The sequence below is a fragment of the Mustela putorius genome, unplaced genomic scaffold (assembly GCF_011764305.1).
Source record: "Mustela putorius furo isolate JIRA1106 unplaced genomic scaffold, ASM1176430v1.1 tig00000578_pilon_pilon_pilon, whole genome shotgun sequence".
NCBI lineage: Eukaryota > Metazoa > Chordata > Mammalia > Carnivora > Mustelidae > Mustela > Mustela putorius.
In genome coordinates this window covers 715,497-731,042 of record NW_025421422.1, presented here as the reverse complement: position 1 = coordinate 731,042, position 15,546 = coordinate 715,497, and the positions used below count along the sequence as shown (strand labels likewise).

General features: G+C 51.2%; 1 protein-coding gene across 2 annotated transcripts in view; it reads right to left on the bottom strand.

Moving 5' to 3' along the window:
• MYO18B (myosin XVIIIB) overlaps nt 1-15,546 on the bottom strand; it is a 250,375-nt gene that overhangs the window by 233,387 nt on the left and 1,442 nt on the right. For both annotated transcript variants that reach the window (XM_013063542.2, XM_045081486.1), the window contains exons 2-3: nt 3,636-3,740; nt 1,752-1,910 (exon numbers count right to left, since the gene is read on the bottom strand). In XM_013063542.2, the coding sequence (XP_012918996.1) occupies nt 1,752-1,910; nt 3,636-3,674 (198 nt within the window). In that variant the 5' untranslated portion in view covers nt 3,675-3,740. The remainder of the gene's footprint in view (nt 1-1,751; nt 1,911-3,635; nt 3,741-15,546) is intronic.

Sequence of the window (15,546 nt, the reverse complement as noted above, 5' to 3'; positions counted from 1 at the left end):
GGAACGTCTTGGCCCACGGTCCAGACACCTGTTGTAGTCTGAGGCTTGTCTGTTCTGCGTCCTGGCTGAGTCTCTGGCTCAGCCTTGGGGTGACAGTTTGTCCCCATCCTGTGCTCAGCTCTGCTTCTTCGCTTGTGCCCCTTGACACGAGCACGGCCTGAAGCCTTGTGGGACACTTGCCTACCCAGGCCTCTGTGGCCACACTAGCCACCTTGCTCCCTAGATTGGCCCTTCCCGAGGCAGCTTGCCCGAGCAGAGAACACATAGACTCCCGTCCTGGCTCAGCTTCTGTCTGGCCTCATGACCTTGAGCAAGTTGCTTGACCTTGAGGACCTTGCATGACCTTGACCTGAGGTTTCTCAGTCCCTGCCTCTGAGAAGTGGGTGTAATCCCATCTACCCCATTGTGCAGAGGAGCTCAAAGGAGCCCGTGAGCAGCAAAGTGAACCCCATCTCGTAATAAACAGCACACGCTCACGACCTAACCACAGTATCTGGAGGTTGACTTTGGCCCCACTTATGCCCAGCTCAGGCAGGGGTGGGGACAGAACCCATCCTCCCTGTAATGTGCCCCCAGAAGCCTTGGCAGGGATATTTCAACAGTTGCTGTTATTCAGCTGCCGGAGAGCCTCTTGGAGGCAGGGAAGCCATTGTAATTGGACAGGTGTGGGCACGTGGGGGGCCGGACAGGCTCACAACAGCTGAACAGGGGTGGGAGGCAGAGCCAGGCTGGTCACTGGGCCCAAGCCAACTCCAGCCCCCACGGCCACCAGAACGCTAGTGCATTGCAGTATTTTCTCCATCCCAAGGGGGTGCTGGAGAGACATGAGGAGATGCCCTGTCTGTCCGACAGTAATAAACCCAAGCCCACCTGCCTGGTGTCCAACTTCATCATCCTGCCCAGGGTTCCCTGGCTAGGAAGGGAAGGGAGGGAGACAGCACTGGCTACCATCAGGGTTGAACTTGCAAGTCCTTAAAGTACAGGGGCTGTATCTTGTCCTGCAACAGCTTCCATTCCACAGCACTATTCAGAATAATTAGGGGATTTAGCGGACACAGACAAATCAAAAATGATGCCAGCTGCAGCTGAGTACTGAGGTCCCTACTTGTGCCAAGCATTAACCCTCTAATGATTGGCATGTGGCCCTTCCGAGGAACTCAGGGGAGGGGCAGCTGGAGGGCGCTGGGTGGCGCAGCTGGAGTCATGCCTGTTTGCCCCCTGCTATGGAGAGGTTTCCGTATTTTAACAACCAATACACCTATAACCAACAACAGTCACTCAGGATCTTTCCCATGTAAAGTAAGCCAACTCTGGGTCCTTAGCTAACATCAAGCTTCCTCTTTCTGCAAAAGTAGGGGTAAAAAGATCCCCACAATTGCACATCAGCTCATAGCCTTCATTCAGTCTTTAAACAATCATTCGTTGAGCTCCCCTCTAGGCCAAATTTTACAGGAGGGGCTCCATATAGGTCACCATGCCAACCACAATTAAGGCAAACTCAGAGGGTGCTGTGGGAATCGGAGGAAGGAAGGCAATAGCAGAGCTTTCCAGAGATGTACTATTTGAGCTGGGTTTTGAAGGAAGCATAGGAGTTCAGTAGATCAGCTGAAGAAAGGACATTCCTCCAAGGGGGGAGAATAGAAGCGAAGGCAAGATGGTGGCTGACTTAGGAGGCTCATAGGACAGGATGGTGGGGGTTGACTGGCATCCCCTGGCACCCAGTCCCCTTCCCCAGGGTGGGGGGCACTTACCTCTTGTTCTGGAGAGGCGAGTGCTGCCTCTTTCCTCAGCCTTGCTTCCTTGGACTCTTTCTCAGTCTCCCGGACCAGTTGCTTAATGAAGCCCCCTGGGATGACGGAGAAAAGGGGAGGGGGCGAAGACGGTGGAGGGCTCTTGTCCTCCTCCCGAATCTGTGTTTGCAGAAGCAAAGAAGGAAAAAGCTCAGTAAGTGAACCAGTGGGAGCAAGCAGACCTTTGAGAAGTTGGCAGTGGAGCCCAGGAGGGAGCCAAGGGGGACATACATGACCAAGCATGTGTATGAAGCAGATGGGGTTGGGCATGGTTCTGGGATGCCTTGAGACAGCGCATGGAAATGGAACGCATGAGCAGCAGAGGCCCCCTCGTCCTTGTGATTTCTGCCCAGACTGAATTTCCTCATTATGTGAGTTTGGCCCGTCAGTTCCCTTCCTTGGCTTGGAACAGACTCAGGGAGGACCCGGTCTGTAAGGAACTTTTCCGTTGTCGGAAAGGGGGCGGACCCCAGGAAACCAGGCACATTCCCCACCTCAGCTTGCAGTTAAAACACCAGACTGACATCTATGGCACACCAGGAAGGTGGGAGGGTAAGAAATGGTTTATAACCATTCCTGGCCTGGCCTGTGGCTTCTTGAGGGTCCTTATACCAGGACCCAGACAACCAAGGGCTCCCCAGCACTGGCTCTTAAAGCTGGCAGGCTGGATGCTGGCATTTTACACCAGAAACATGGCCTCAGCCCAAGCTGGTTGGAGTTGGCATGTCGCTGAGTCTCCTGTGTGGACTGCAACAGCATGGGGACCGAGACAATGGGACCTGCTCCGGCCAACCGGGCTGTATCTTTAACTGGCATCACTGTGACCGCCCAGGAGGGGGCAAAAAATCTGCAGGGCCCTCTATGGTAGAGCCACACACTAGTTAAAACAAGGTCCTTATTAAGGTCCACCTATGTGGCTGGCAAAAGACTTGGTCTCTGCAGCCTGCCTAATAGGAGGGGCATCCAGAGGAGACAGGAAAGACCAGGAGACAAAGCAGAGGCCAGGGGTTGAGGCTGGTTGATGCAGACCTCTGCCCAGGGAGAGAGAAGCAGGGAGCATGCAAGGCTGGGCTCCCACGGACTCCACGCCTCTCCCTTCAGCAGGAACCGAAAGCCATGTCATTAGACAGAGTGAAGCTCAAGGCACCCTCAGCGGGTGTCAGCCTCTGCTTTCTGCCGGGCTGTTCTTGACGCGGCACCCAGAGCAGTCTGGGAGGGACAAAGGCAATCAGAAGGCAGCCAGAGAGAACTTCTCCACCACCCCACCCCTCAGGCTCCAATGCATCAAATTGTACAGGAGGGTGGGAGGCGCGGAGAGGGAGATGGCAGCATCAGAGAAAGAGACAGCCCTTTGTGGTATCTTGTGAGAAGAGACGAAGGGGAAAAGAATCACGGGAAAGAAGGGCCCGGTTCCAGTTCTCCATGGTAACAGAAGGCAGGGACCACAGAAGCCCATCCCCACGGCAGAAGTCTGGCAGCCAACATCTCTGTCTTCCCCCCGCCGCCCACACAAGCCCAGTGCTCCTGGAAGCCGCCATGATGATCCAGACAGGACAGCCGGTCTACCCTCATTCCCCACCCGCCTACTGAGGAACCGGAAGAGACTGGGCAGTCATGGGAAGAGTTCAAGGAGTTCATGAACTGGGTTGGAGAAGCCATGGCTAACTAGAGCTGGCCAAGGGAAATGGAGGGGGGGGGGTGCCTGGAACATGTCACAGGGTGGGGCTGGATGCCAGATTCCCCACTGACGTGGGAGGGGACAGCCTGGGCCACCCATGCTCTGACTTGTCCTCTGACTTGGCAGTCAGCCCCACGGCTGTAGTCTGAGCCCTGAATATTACTTTCCTTCTGCTCCCACAGGGCGAGGCGTGATGAGATGGCCATGCTGAGGCGATGTCAGGGCTGAGATGGGATGACACGGAGCTCTCGGCCGGACAGCACAAAATGTGGCTTTATGGACACACACACAGCACATGAGACAGATGGAGACACAGGTGAGGGTGGGGGACAGAAGAGAGATACAGGTTAGCTCTTGGACACAGCCCTCCTCCCACCCCCACCAGCGACACGAACCAAGGTCACACAGCTGCGCACAGCCCACTGGGAGGACCCCAGTCACCATGGAGGTTGCCAGCAGCTAAGTGGACAGCGCCCCCAAATCCTTTTCCCCTTGATCCCACCTTTTGACTTGTCATTGAGACATAATATATGTCAGAAAATACAGAAGTATACAGCTCAGCGGCCCTTACCCAAAGACCATATCTATGTAACCAGCATCCTGATAGAGAATAAAAACTATCATTTTATTTGTAAGATCGGGCAGATCTAATCTATGGTGATGAAAGTCAGAGGAGTCTTTAGCTTTGGCCTGGAAAGGGACACAAGAGAATGTCCTGGGGGGATGGAAGTGTTCTTTATCTTGATCTGGGAGGGGCCCCCATGAGTGCATCCCCTGTAAAAATACACCCACCAGTACAATTAATCCCCTGGAAGGCAATCCCATCTCAATTCAAAAATAAACAGAACCGGAGTGCCTGGCTGGCTCAGTCAGTTAAGTGTCCCGACTCCAGGTTTGGATCAAGTCATGATCTCACGGCTCGTGAGATGGAGCCCTACACTATGCTCAGCGAGAGGGCATGTCGTCTACTTGAGATTCTCTCTCTCCCTCTCCTCCGCCCTTCGCTCCCCACTCTACCCTTCACCTCTGCTCAAAGGCACTCTCTCTCTAAAAAAAAAATAAAAAATAAAAAAATAAAAATAAACAAAACATTCCAGTCCCCCTCACCTTGCCTCATGCCCCTTCTTAAGTTACTGTCCCCCAGAGGAGAACCACTGTCCTAACTTTGATACCATAGAATAGTGTGTTTCTCTTTGGTGAGGAAGCAGGTGGTGTCACAATCCGACCATAAGCATTAGGAAAAGACAGGCACCCAAACTATCAATTAGCCCCATGCTTTGGAAGGAAACAATTTAGCATGGTCAGCATCATACCGAGAGCCTTTTTCTTTTCTTTTCTTTTTTTTTTTTTACAAAGGGAGCTCATTTATTGTCAACGTTCCCAATGTATCCCCCAAAATAGAAAAGAACCCCCCAACTCAACCCCCACCCATACACCCCCAGCATCATATTGAGAATCTTGATAAATGTTCATAACTTTTGACTTAGAAAGTCCTCTTCTGGAAAACAAGTTTGAGGAAGGGATCCTAAAGCAGAAACTTTCATCCCTGGGTCCCTCATAACACCCAAACCAGAGACACAACCCAGGCATGCAGTAACTAGAGAAGGCCAAATAAATCCCAGCCCATCTAACTTGAAGGAATATGGCGAATCCATTGAGAAGGGTACATAGGAAACATTTTACAACAGCTCCAGGGAACAGTCATTTCTAAGGTCAGCCGTTAAGATCTGCTCATTCGTAAGCATACAGCATACCAGTCTTTGATGAGCTCACAGAGTTTTGCAGCCGAGACCACAATCCCATTACCCCAAGGAGACCCTTCCAGACCATTTGCAGCCACTATAGCTGTATTCTCCCTTAGTGCCTTAGATATGGGATCTGAGCATCTGCGGTCTTCTTTGTGTCTGGCTTCTCCCACTGTGCAGTTCGTCTTTTTTTTTTTTTTTTTTAAAGATCTTATGTATTTATTTGACAGAGAGAGACAGTGAGAAAGATGTCCCCCCTTCTCATCATCCCAGAGTTTCCAAAGCCCTGTCTGGCCTTCAAGTAGCTGCTTTCAGTGACTTATCTGTACGACGGCTTTGCGCAGAGTTCAAGGTGATCCCACCCACTGCTTATCGTGGAAGCTGGAGAGGCAGAACTTGGGGCCCGGACGGGTTGGGCTGGAGGCAGCTCCCACCAGCTCCTACCATCTTCCGGGAGTCCGCTAAGGCCACTTCTTTCTAACTCCACATTCTGTGATGTCACTTTAACCGCTAAGAAGTTGGCTCTGGAAGGGTTTATGTCCCAGAAACTGGCAAATGAGTCAGATCAGGGCTTTGGTTCCAGGAGCTGCCCATTAAATGTTTACCAGCACAGGACTGACTGAGACCCTCACACACACATACCCCTGTGGGGCCTGGGCAAGAGGAAATCTCAAGATCCAAAGATCCAAGAAGGGACATTTCAGCTCTGATGAGGTCATGAACCAAAGAGGAGACCCTGGGAACATGTCCCAGTGCAAAGAGCCAAGTCTTTGCCTTGAGAAAAAACTCCCCACCATGTGGACTCCCCGGCTCACAGAGACAAAGGAAGCTGGAGAGTGCACATAAGGTGAGATCCCTGGGGATGGAGGGACCCTAGGGAGGCCCCCAAGTGACTCACAGCCAGAGTCCGCTATGCCGCGTGCCTGGGAAGTAGAGCCCAGGTTATGAATAGCCCTGACATGAGGTAGATACTCTGTCCACTGTCCCCTCCCCCTTCCCATCCAGCCCAAGCCTGGCCAGCCCAGTGGCTGCTTCCCAAGGATCACCCTCAGCTTCAAGGCTCCAGGGAGAATCCTGGCTGTCAGTGTGGGCTGTCCTCAGCCCAGGGCTGCTGGCCTGCCCAGAGGTTCCACAGCACAGGGGAACAAGAGGGAGCTCTGCGTGGGGCCATCACTCCCCACGTCCCCTCGGAGGCACCAGGCCAGTCCCAGTGACCCAGGGCCAGGAGCCAATGCCACTGGGGAGGCTTTGTCAAGCTTTAATTTAAGTAAGTGTTCTTATCACCACGTTCCCTTCCAGGCCAAAAACTCACACCTGCCCCATCAGCTGCCGTTTAAAGCGATGAGGAAGCCCCAGACGCTCGGAAACCATGGTATAACGTCTTCAGTCACCCCTTAGGAAGGGGGGAGGCTGGGGAAAGGAAAGGTGATCCCCAAAGTCAGGGACAGCTTGACACAGTTTTTCATGATGCAAGCTAGATCTGAGGGGCCCCAGGAGAACCTCAAGGCTTTCCCTCTCACCCCCTAAATGTCCAGTCCTAACACAGAGGCCAGCCCTCCAGTGACTTCCCCTCTCTCAAAGAACAAACTCCCAAGTCTTTATAGAGGCTCAGGTGGCCCCCACAACCATCTGCCCAAATGCCTCTGCCTCTTGCTCCTCCCCAGCAGTGACATTGACCTCTTGCAGGCACTTCTACACAGGTTCCCACCTCAGGGCCTTTGCACATTCTGTTCCCTCGACTCCAGATGCTTTTCCTTCCACATGGTAAGTCTTTGCTCAGAGTCATCCTGTCACTGATACTGCCTTCATTGCTTAAATGAAGGCATAACTCCCATCCCTCCCACCGCACCCCTACCCTCCCCCAGGATTGCACATCATTTTATCCTGTTCTCCCCCCCCACCCCACCCTGCCACTGCAATTTATGACTAATTACCAGTGTCCATCATGCTATAGATTTTTTGTTGTTGTTTAGTTTCTGATTCACCCTGCAGAACATGGCCCTATGAAGACCAGAATTTCCAACTGTTATGTCCTCTTACGTGGGTCCAGTGCCTAGGACAGTGCCTGGCACATACTTAGTTCTCAGCAAATGTTTTTTGAATGAATGTAGGAACTCAGGAACAGGTAATGATGAGGAGTGTGGCTGAGAAGGGGCAGAGGAGGATTTTGGCAGCAAGACTGTGATGTGGATTTCTGACATCCTCCTGTGCTATCTGTATCCATGGTGGGGGGAGGGGTGGCACAGGGGGCATCCGCATGTTATCATGGCCCAAGTACGTGTCCTGCCACCACCACCACTACCCTGGGGGAACCCAGGAAATTCTCCAAGCCTCATTTTTCTCAGACTTAAAACAGGAGGAGAACACCTATAACTGAGCATGTTCTTAATCACCAGTAATTGCCCTCGATCATATTTTTCATTTTTATTTGACTCCATGGCTCAAGGCTGGCCTGGAGAGCCCAGCCCAGGATAATTCTCCAGCATTGAGGGAGAAGCTACTACATGCCTAGCAATGAGATAGATCGTTACACCCAATTGCCCCCAGTTCCCCCTTCAATTCCTACTGGAACTAGAATTTATTTATTTTAAAAGTCATTATCATTTTCATTCCCACAACAGCACCGTGTGGTTGGCATCCTCCCATAGAGCAAACAGTGACTCAGAGAGGTAAAGGTGCTTGCCCAGGGTCACCCAGCAAAAAGATCAAGCTGAGTCCCTCCCCCTCCCCAAGACGTCCCATGCCTCCCACCCACACTCTGCTCCCATTTCAGCCCCAGGCTGGTGGTAAGAATCAAGGGCCAATCTGGGGCCACTAGGTTGGGGCTTGGAGGTCCCCTAGGTTGGGAATCTACCTAGGTTGGGTAATCCCAGGAAGTTGGTTTAAGAAGGTACCTCCTCAGGTAGCTGGGGGTATGCTCTATTTGGTCAGTATCTGTTGGGTGTTAGTCACAGCACTGGGTCTGTTGTAATTTGAGGAGCAAAGGGGTTCAAGGTCACACAGGAAGGAGTGGGATGACCTTGTTGACTAAACTGCTCCTTCTGCTCAACCCTGAGATCTCAGCCCTTAGACCCTGGAAGGGAGGCAACAAAAGCTAGACCACTGATGACAGGCCCCCATGAAGATCTGCGCACGGCTCTGTGCTGAGAACGTGAGTGGTCATGTCACGACTCCCACAAGGCACCCTGTTCTGAGGTGGGTTCTGTGAATGACCCCATATCAGAGGGAGGGCAAGTGCCTTGCTTCCAGCCAGTAGGGGGGGGCAGGGCGGGGGCAGAGGAAGGTGCCCCAAGCTGGGTATCATCCATTCACCCCTTCAGACCCATCCTCCACCCCTTCTACCTACTGGCTTCCAGGTGGGCCCAAGTTCATGGGAATCACCCAGTGGCAGAGATCAGAGGGCACCTGTGCTCTCGGCTCTCTGCTCTCCCTGCTGGGTGCCCACAGGCTGGCTGCCTCCCTCCCTCGAAGGTGCCCTCCCAAAGTCCCCTCTCCTGTCCTGGCCTGGTGGATCTTCCCCACCCAATCACCTACCCCCAGCCCTCTTCAGTCCAGAAGAAAGCTCCTCCTATTGCTGGTCCAGCATGCTGTGCTCGGGGGAGGTCCACAAAGTTTCCCATAGAGGGCCAGATAGGAAGCTGGTCAAGCACTGAGGTCACAGGCTCTCCCTTGCAACTACTCAGCTCTGCCTTTGCACCCCAGAAGCAGTCCTGGGTGATATATAAAAGAAGGGGTGTGGCCATTTCAATGCAACTTCATTTTTTAAACCAGGCAGAAAGCTGGATTTGGTCCTGGCCAAATCGGGTAGGAGGAGGTCAAAGTTCCAACATTCATACCACAAGCTTTCTGAGGACCCCCACAGGCTCTCTTTCCTCATCCCTTCTTCCAAGGCAGCCAGGTCTGGGGCCATTCCCCGGATGGAAGGGCCCCAAGTCTATGCAGGTTGCTGGGGAAGGAAAGAATGGAGGCTTGGTTCTTCTATTTGGGCTTCCTAACATTCTGCTTCCTTCTTTAGCCTGCTCTGTGCTTCGGGGTGCTGACCACTAGGGTTGTAGACCCCAGGGCTCCCTGGCTCTCTGGCCTCCTGCTGAATTTGGTCAACGGAAGGCTCTGGAAGGAGACCTGCATATGGGAGGGACTAGAGGTAGAGTCTTTATTGCCCTACCTGTCCTGCTTCCTCCATCTCCGGCCCCAGTTTTGGCAAAGGCTATGTTTCTCCATCTACAGCCATAAGCCCCTTGGAGCAGTCCCTCTTCAAGGACAGACTGCCATTAGCCCCCAGGTTCCTCTATTAACCATCTCTGCCTTGCAACCAGCCCAATGCTAGTAACCCACCACTGCTTGTCCCCTGCGTTATTGGTTTCCTTAACCCTGCACACACCTCTTGGAAGAGTTCCTTCATTAAAAAGTCTCTCCACATTACCAGCTGGGTATGCTGTCATTGTGGGACCCTAGCCAATATAGCCAGGGGGCAAGTAGGTTTCAACTCATGCATTAATTCTGACAGATGGTTAGTTGCCTCCTGGGGTGTTATATGGGAAGGACTCTGAGCTTTTATCTGGGCTCAGTGGAAGAGAATGCTCCAATTGATTATTAATGTCTGTCCCAGGCATGGAAGGAGGGAATGAGACACCATTGCTACCTATTTGCCAGATGTTGGCTTAAGGGACAAAGTGACTCTCTTGATTCATGCATGATGCAGCCAAGCTCATCCAGACCTAGAGTTTGATGGTCACAGAGCCACGCAGTAATGAAAAGAGACTTTGCCCAACACAGAGACACCCTCCCCTCATCAGAGCAAGGGAAACCCACATCTAGCAAGTAGCCCATTATCCTAGAAGATGAGAAGAGAGGGTAGGGGAGGTGATGAATTAGAAAAAAGGGAGGTTAGCAGTAGGAAATAGAGAGAGTGAAGAAGAAGGGAGGGAGGGAGGGAAGAGCAAGGGAAGCATTGATGGAGAAGACAGGGAAGCAGGGGGTGGAGAATGCAATGCCCTGCCCACTGTCCACTGTCAGAGAGCCTCAGAGGACCAGCCCTGCTCACAAGGAATCTCCTGGATGGAAAATCAATGAATCCTTGCTTGGTCATACCCAGTGATGGGGAGCTCATTACTAAGTAAGACATTCAGGGTCTGCTCTCATTTTGTTTTTCTTCTTTGAAACCAGAGCTGCAAAGCCCTCAGAGGCCATAGAACCCACCTTCTCTGATCCTGGCACACAACGAGGGTCCTCATTTTCCTGTTCCCTGGGATCTACCACCTTTTCCTCCTACCCACAGAGCTGCCTTATCAGGACAGCCACATGCAGACCCCAGTTCTCTTCTCTGGAGTGGCAGATAAGGTTTTCCATGTGACCCATATGGGGTCTGCCCCCAATTTTCTCATCTGAAGCCTTCAACCATTTCTCAGTTAAGAAATTTCTCACGGCTCCCAGAACCTTCAGAATGCTGGCCACTGTCCCCAGGAAGTTTTCTAGATGGTTCTTTGCAACAGAGTGGACACTTCCATTCACAAAGGCTGACTGGGGTGAACACAGCAGACCTCCTGTCCCTTGATGGGCTCACCTCCTCTTTAGAGGTCTCACAGCTAACCTCAGGCCTCACCTGCCTTCCGTGGACTCCCTTAGGGCTGCAGTCCCACCACCTGTCAAATGAGGGCACCAACCTTTCTTGTCCATTTCACAAGGCAGTGGGATTACTGGATGCTCTGTACACCTGTGAGCCGCGACATTCCCAGCATCCCTATCCCCCACTGCCCCCAGTCTTTCAGGTTCCTGGACCCAACTCCAACTGCAGGGGGCGTTCCCCACACAACACCAAGCTGTTCTCAACACCAGCAGGGTGATTAAGAGTCAACTCCATTCAACTCAATTCTGACACCATCTACTGGAGACAGTTCGACATTCTGCAGGTAAAGGGCTCAGCCCCACAAGAGCACCCTCCACTTCGGACACCAGTCTTGAACCCAAGTTGTCACCTGTGTTTCTGACCATCTCTGGCTATAAATCAGAAGTACCCATGACCCCCATCTTGTTTCTGATACATTTGCCAGAACAGCTCGAACTCAGAGAAATTTTTGCTCCCCAAATCACCCATTTATTATGAAGGGATAGAAGTCAGGATGGAAGAGATACTCAGGGCAGGGGATGGGGAAAGGGTGGGGGGCCCCAGGCCTGATCCAGGGTCACCAATCCCCCCAAATTTCCATATGTTCATCAACCAGGAGTTCTCCGAACACTATTCTTTTGGGATTTTATGGAGACTTTGTTACATAGGTACGATGGATGAAATCATGGGCCATTGGTGATTGAACTCAGTCTCTCACCCCTCTCCTGCCTCAGAGATCAGGGGTAGGTTCCAATCCTCTAATCCCATGGTTGTCTCCATCGGCCATCAGCTCCCATCCTTAGGTGGTTTTCAAAAATCATGGTGTTAGCATTAACAAAAGCCACATTTATCACTCTCAAGACTTAAGGAATTCCAATAGTTTCAGAGCTGTGAGCTCTGAACTATGAAGAAAAACCAAATATTTATAAGAAATATGTTTTGGTCATCTGAATATGGCACCCAGGTCCATTAAATTCTGCAAAAGCTCTGCACCTCAGGGGCTGACAAGCCAGCACCCACCCGCCCCTTTACGCCTTGCCTCAACCCACAAATCAAGCAGTGAGTATTTCTTGGAGACATGAACAGAGAAAAGTCTGGGTCCCTCCAACACATCACCATTCCCCTCTCCATATCTGTGGTTGTCCCACTGACCTAGGCAGGCCCATGCCGTTGCCAGCCACCATATAGCCTGATGAGATGCTGGACCTTACAGACCAGCCTCCTGACCTCATGCAGGGACAGCCAACAATGTCTCTCCTTCATGCCAGCACCAGCTGATCTGCAGTTGGGCACTGCCCAGAGTGTTACATTGAGAATGATCCTGTACTAGCAGAAAGGCATGTGGTGATCAACTAGTAATGCCTGCCATGAGCACAGAAACGGCTAGAGTTGGTAGGTCTGCCAAGTATTTGCCATTTGCCGTCTGGTGTTCTGCTGGCTGCAGTGAAGCAAGAAGCTGGTCACACTTCTGCTGGGGGAGTGGGGGGATCCCATGACTGCTTGTAGGGTCCAGTGCCCCATTGATGGGCTATCTTCCTACCCATACTATGTTGCCCTCTGGAGCTAGGCTGTCAAATAAAGCAGCCCCTAGCCACACATGATTTAAATGACTGAAATAATTGAAAAGTAAATCCAAGGAAAACATCACCTTCCAGGTCACACTGGCCATATTTCAAATGCTCAATAGCCACAGTTGGCTAGCAGCTACCATAGTGGACAGGAAAGGTACAGAATATTTCTATCCTTGCAGAAGCTTTATTGGATCACACTAGATTATATCAGTGGTTTTCAGTAGGTGTGATTGTGCTCATCAGTGGACGTTTGCAATGCCTGAAGACATTTTTGGTTGTCACAGCTAGAGTGTGTGTGTGTGGGGGGGGTGCTAGGGGTATCCACCAGGGAGAGGCCAGGCATGCTTCCAACATCCTACAGGATAGCCTTCCCACCCCGCACCACATACAACGAAGAATCATCCAGACCCAAATGTCAATAGTGGGTTGGTTGAGACACCCTTCTCTAAAAAGTCCTTATCGAGCAAAGAGAAGCATTCAGGGTTTGGAAACAAGGGCAAAATAATCTTGGTTTGAATAATAAATAGCAAAGAATGATAATAGAAAAAAAAAGAGAGAGAGAGCTGACCCACCATTGACAAAAGAGAAGAAATTCCTGGATCCATCACCACTTAGTAGCTCTGTGTCCTTGGGCAGTCACAAAACCTCTCTGATTCTCAATTTCCTCAGAAAAACTGACACTGCAGTAGCCCCTTCCAAAATATTATCAGTGGATCCAGTGAGGTCATGAGTGTGAATGGGCTTTGTTACCTGTCCATGTGAAACAGTATAGCACAATTTACTAGCAAAGCTCCTGTTGTTTATTATAGTAGACTGAAGATACAGTCTCCTGCGGAACAGCAGAGTCCCAGTTTCATTTCATTCTGCACGACATTGGGGGCACTTAAACCTCGAAATCCCACTTCTTGATCTGTAAAATGGAGCTGATAACTCATGCACAAACTCACAGGGATATCCAGCACCAATGAGACATTTAATCCCATTGAGCAGGTGCGTCTCTCTCGCTCTCTCGGCTCAACAGCTAATCCTGTTGCCCTCCATGAAATTGAAACTCAAGTCCCAGCTGGTACCCACGAAACAGCTGAAAATGCATTCAGTCTTTTATGGGCCAAGAAAAATTCCCTTGGGACCCCAGTCCTTGAAATTCCTATTTCCCTGAGCGTGGGTATTGGCCAGGTATTTGGTGAACCCACACTGCAAATTGTGGAGGATCCTTTCTTCATTGCCAGAGACTGTAGTTCTTAAAGGGAATGAAGCATTCGGGAGAGGCTCAGTGCAAAGCAGGGCGGGAAAGGAAAATCTCAGAGCTGGGGGAGTCCTGTCCAGGAGGAGGTGATTCAGATGAAGCTGATGGTGCCCTTGGATTCTTCAGACTGACTGATGGGTCTGGGTGTGTGTGTGTGTGTGTGTGTGTGTGTGAGAGAGAGAGAGAGAGAGAGAGAGAAACAGACAGACAGACAGACAGATATCTGCCTTGATAGTAATACAATGCCCACCATCCTGTGAGCTCTTATCCCAAAGACATTGTTTGGTGAATAAAGGTCATATTTGTTGAATAAAGGTCATATTTGTTGGCCTCTGTTGACTTAAGACATATGATTTAATTCTTTCCTTTGAGGTTTGGATGATACTGAGGGAGAAGGCTTTGGGGGCAGAGGTAATAGGGAAAATAGGGCTATTAGCCCTAAAATGAGGAACCCTAGGCTGGTCCCCAGTGCCAGTCTTGAGGGCAGGGACTGGCTGTTCTAAAGCCACTGCTGACACTGCAAATCTGTGTGTCCTTGAGCAAGTTGCTTCCCCTCTCTGTGCCACAGTCCAGATTGGGTCTGACAGCACCCAGCCCCCCCCCCTCGTCTCAAGCTCTCTTTGTCCCTTTCTCAAACCATTCCATTTCACACAGTTTCACACGGTATAAGGGTATAAGGGTACCACGAAGAGACACGGAAGAACTGTAAACACATGTCATTAAGTGAAAGCAGGCAATCTGTAAAGGCCCCACTGCCGTCTGATTTCAAGTATACGACATTCTGGAAGAAAGCACCACTATAATGAGAGTAAAAAGATCCGTGGTTGCCCGGGGTTGGGAGGGGTGGGGATGAGCAGACAGAGCGTGGAGGACAGGGAAGGCCCTCCGTATGCTATGGCAATGATGGGTCCACTTTGCCATTTGTCCAAACCCCTAGAATGTCTGCCACCAAGAATGAGCCCTGATGTCAACTATGGACTCCGGGTGATGATGGTGTATCCCTGAAGGCTCACCCGTTGGGTCAGTTGTCCCACTTGGGCGTGGAATGTGGAGAGCGGGGAGAGGATATCCATGTGTGGGGACATGGGAAATCTCTGTACCTGTCCCCCAGTTTTGCTGTGGACCTGAAATGGCTCTAGAAAATAAAATTTATTAATGAAAAAAATTAGCAGGAATTATAATCTCATGGCATGTTAACGAACTGGAATTAAAAATGTAAACGTAAAAGAAAACCAAGCAAGGCCATATACCACAGCGACCAACCACCTGCTTAAAAGGCACCACTCACAGGCGCCTGGGCGGCACAGTGGGTGAAGCGTCCTGCTCTTGGTTTCAGCCCAGGTTGTGCGTGATCTCAGGGTCATGAGATAGAGCCCTACGTCGAGCTCTGTACTCAGTGTGGCATCTGCTTGGGATTCCTTCTCCCTCTCCCTTTGGGCCTCCTGCTCATGCCTTCCCTGCCTCCCACTCCATTCTCTAAAATAAATAAACATTTTTTTTTTTTAAAGAGAGAGACAAAATGACCATTCAGACAGTTGTTTCTAACTACCAAGTAAGCCAGGCCCCACTGAAGGGCTATCTCATCGTGGCCCAGTAGAAACAACCAGAGTTCTCGTTCTCTGGCCGCGCCAGGAAGTCTCTTTGCTTTGTGGCCTTCTGTTCTCATCCTGAAATGCCACCAGAAGGGCTCAGTCTTTCTCCCCTGGGTCCCACCGGCCTTCATATATTTTGCAAGAATGAGGACTGGGCAGCCCCCTCTAGGCTTTCTCAGCTCACGCCTGAGGAAAGGCGGGTCTCTGGCTTCAGTGGGCCCCAGAGCCTGCTATGAGGTATGAAATCTGTGGGTTTCTGGGCTCCCGCCCCCAAGATTGTTCCATGGGTCTCAGGAGAGCTGGGGAGTCTGCGCTTTGG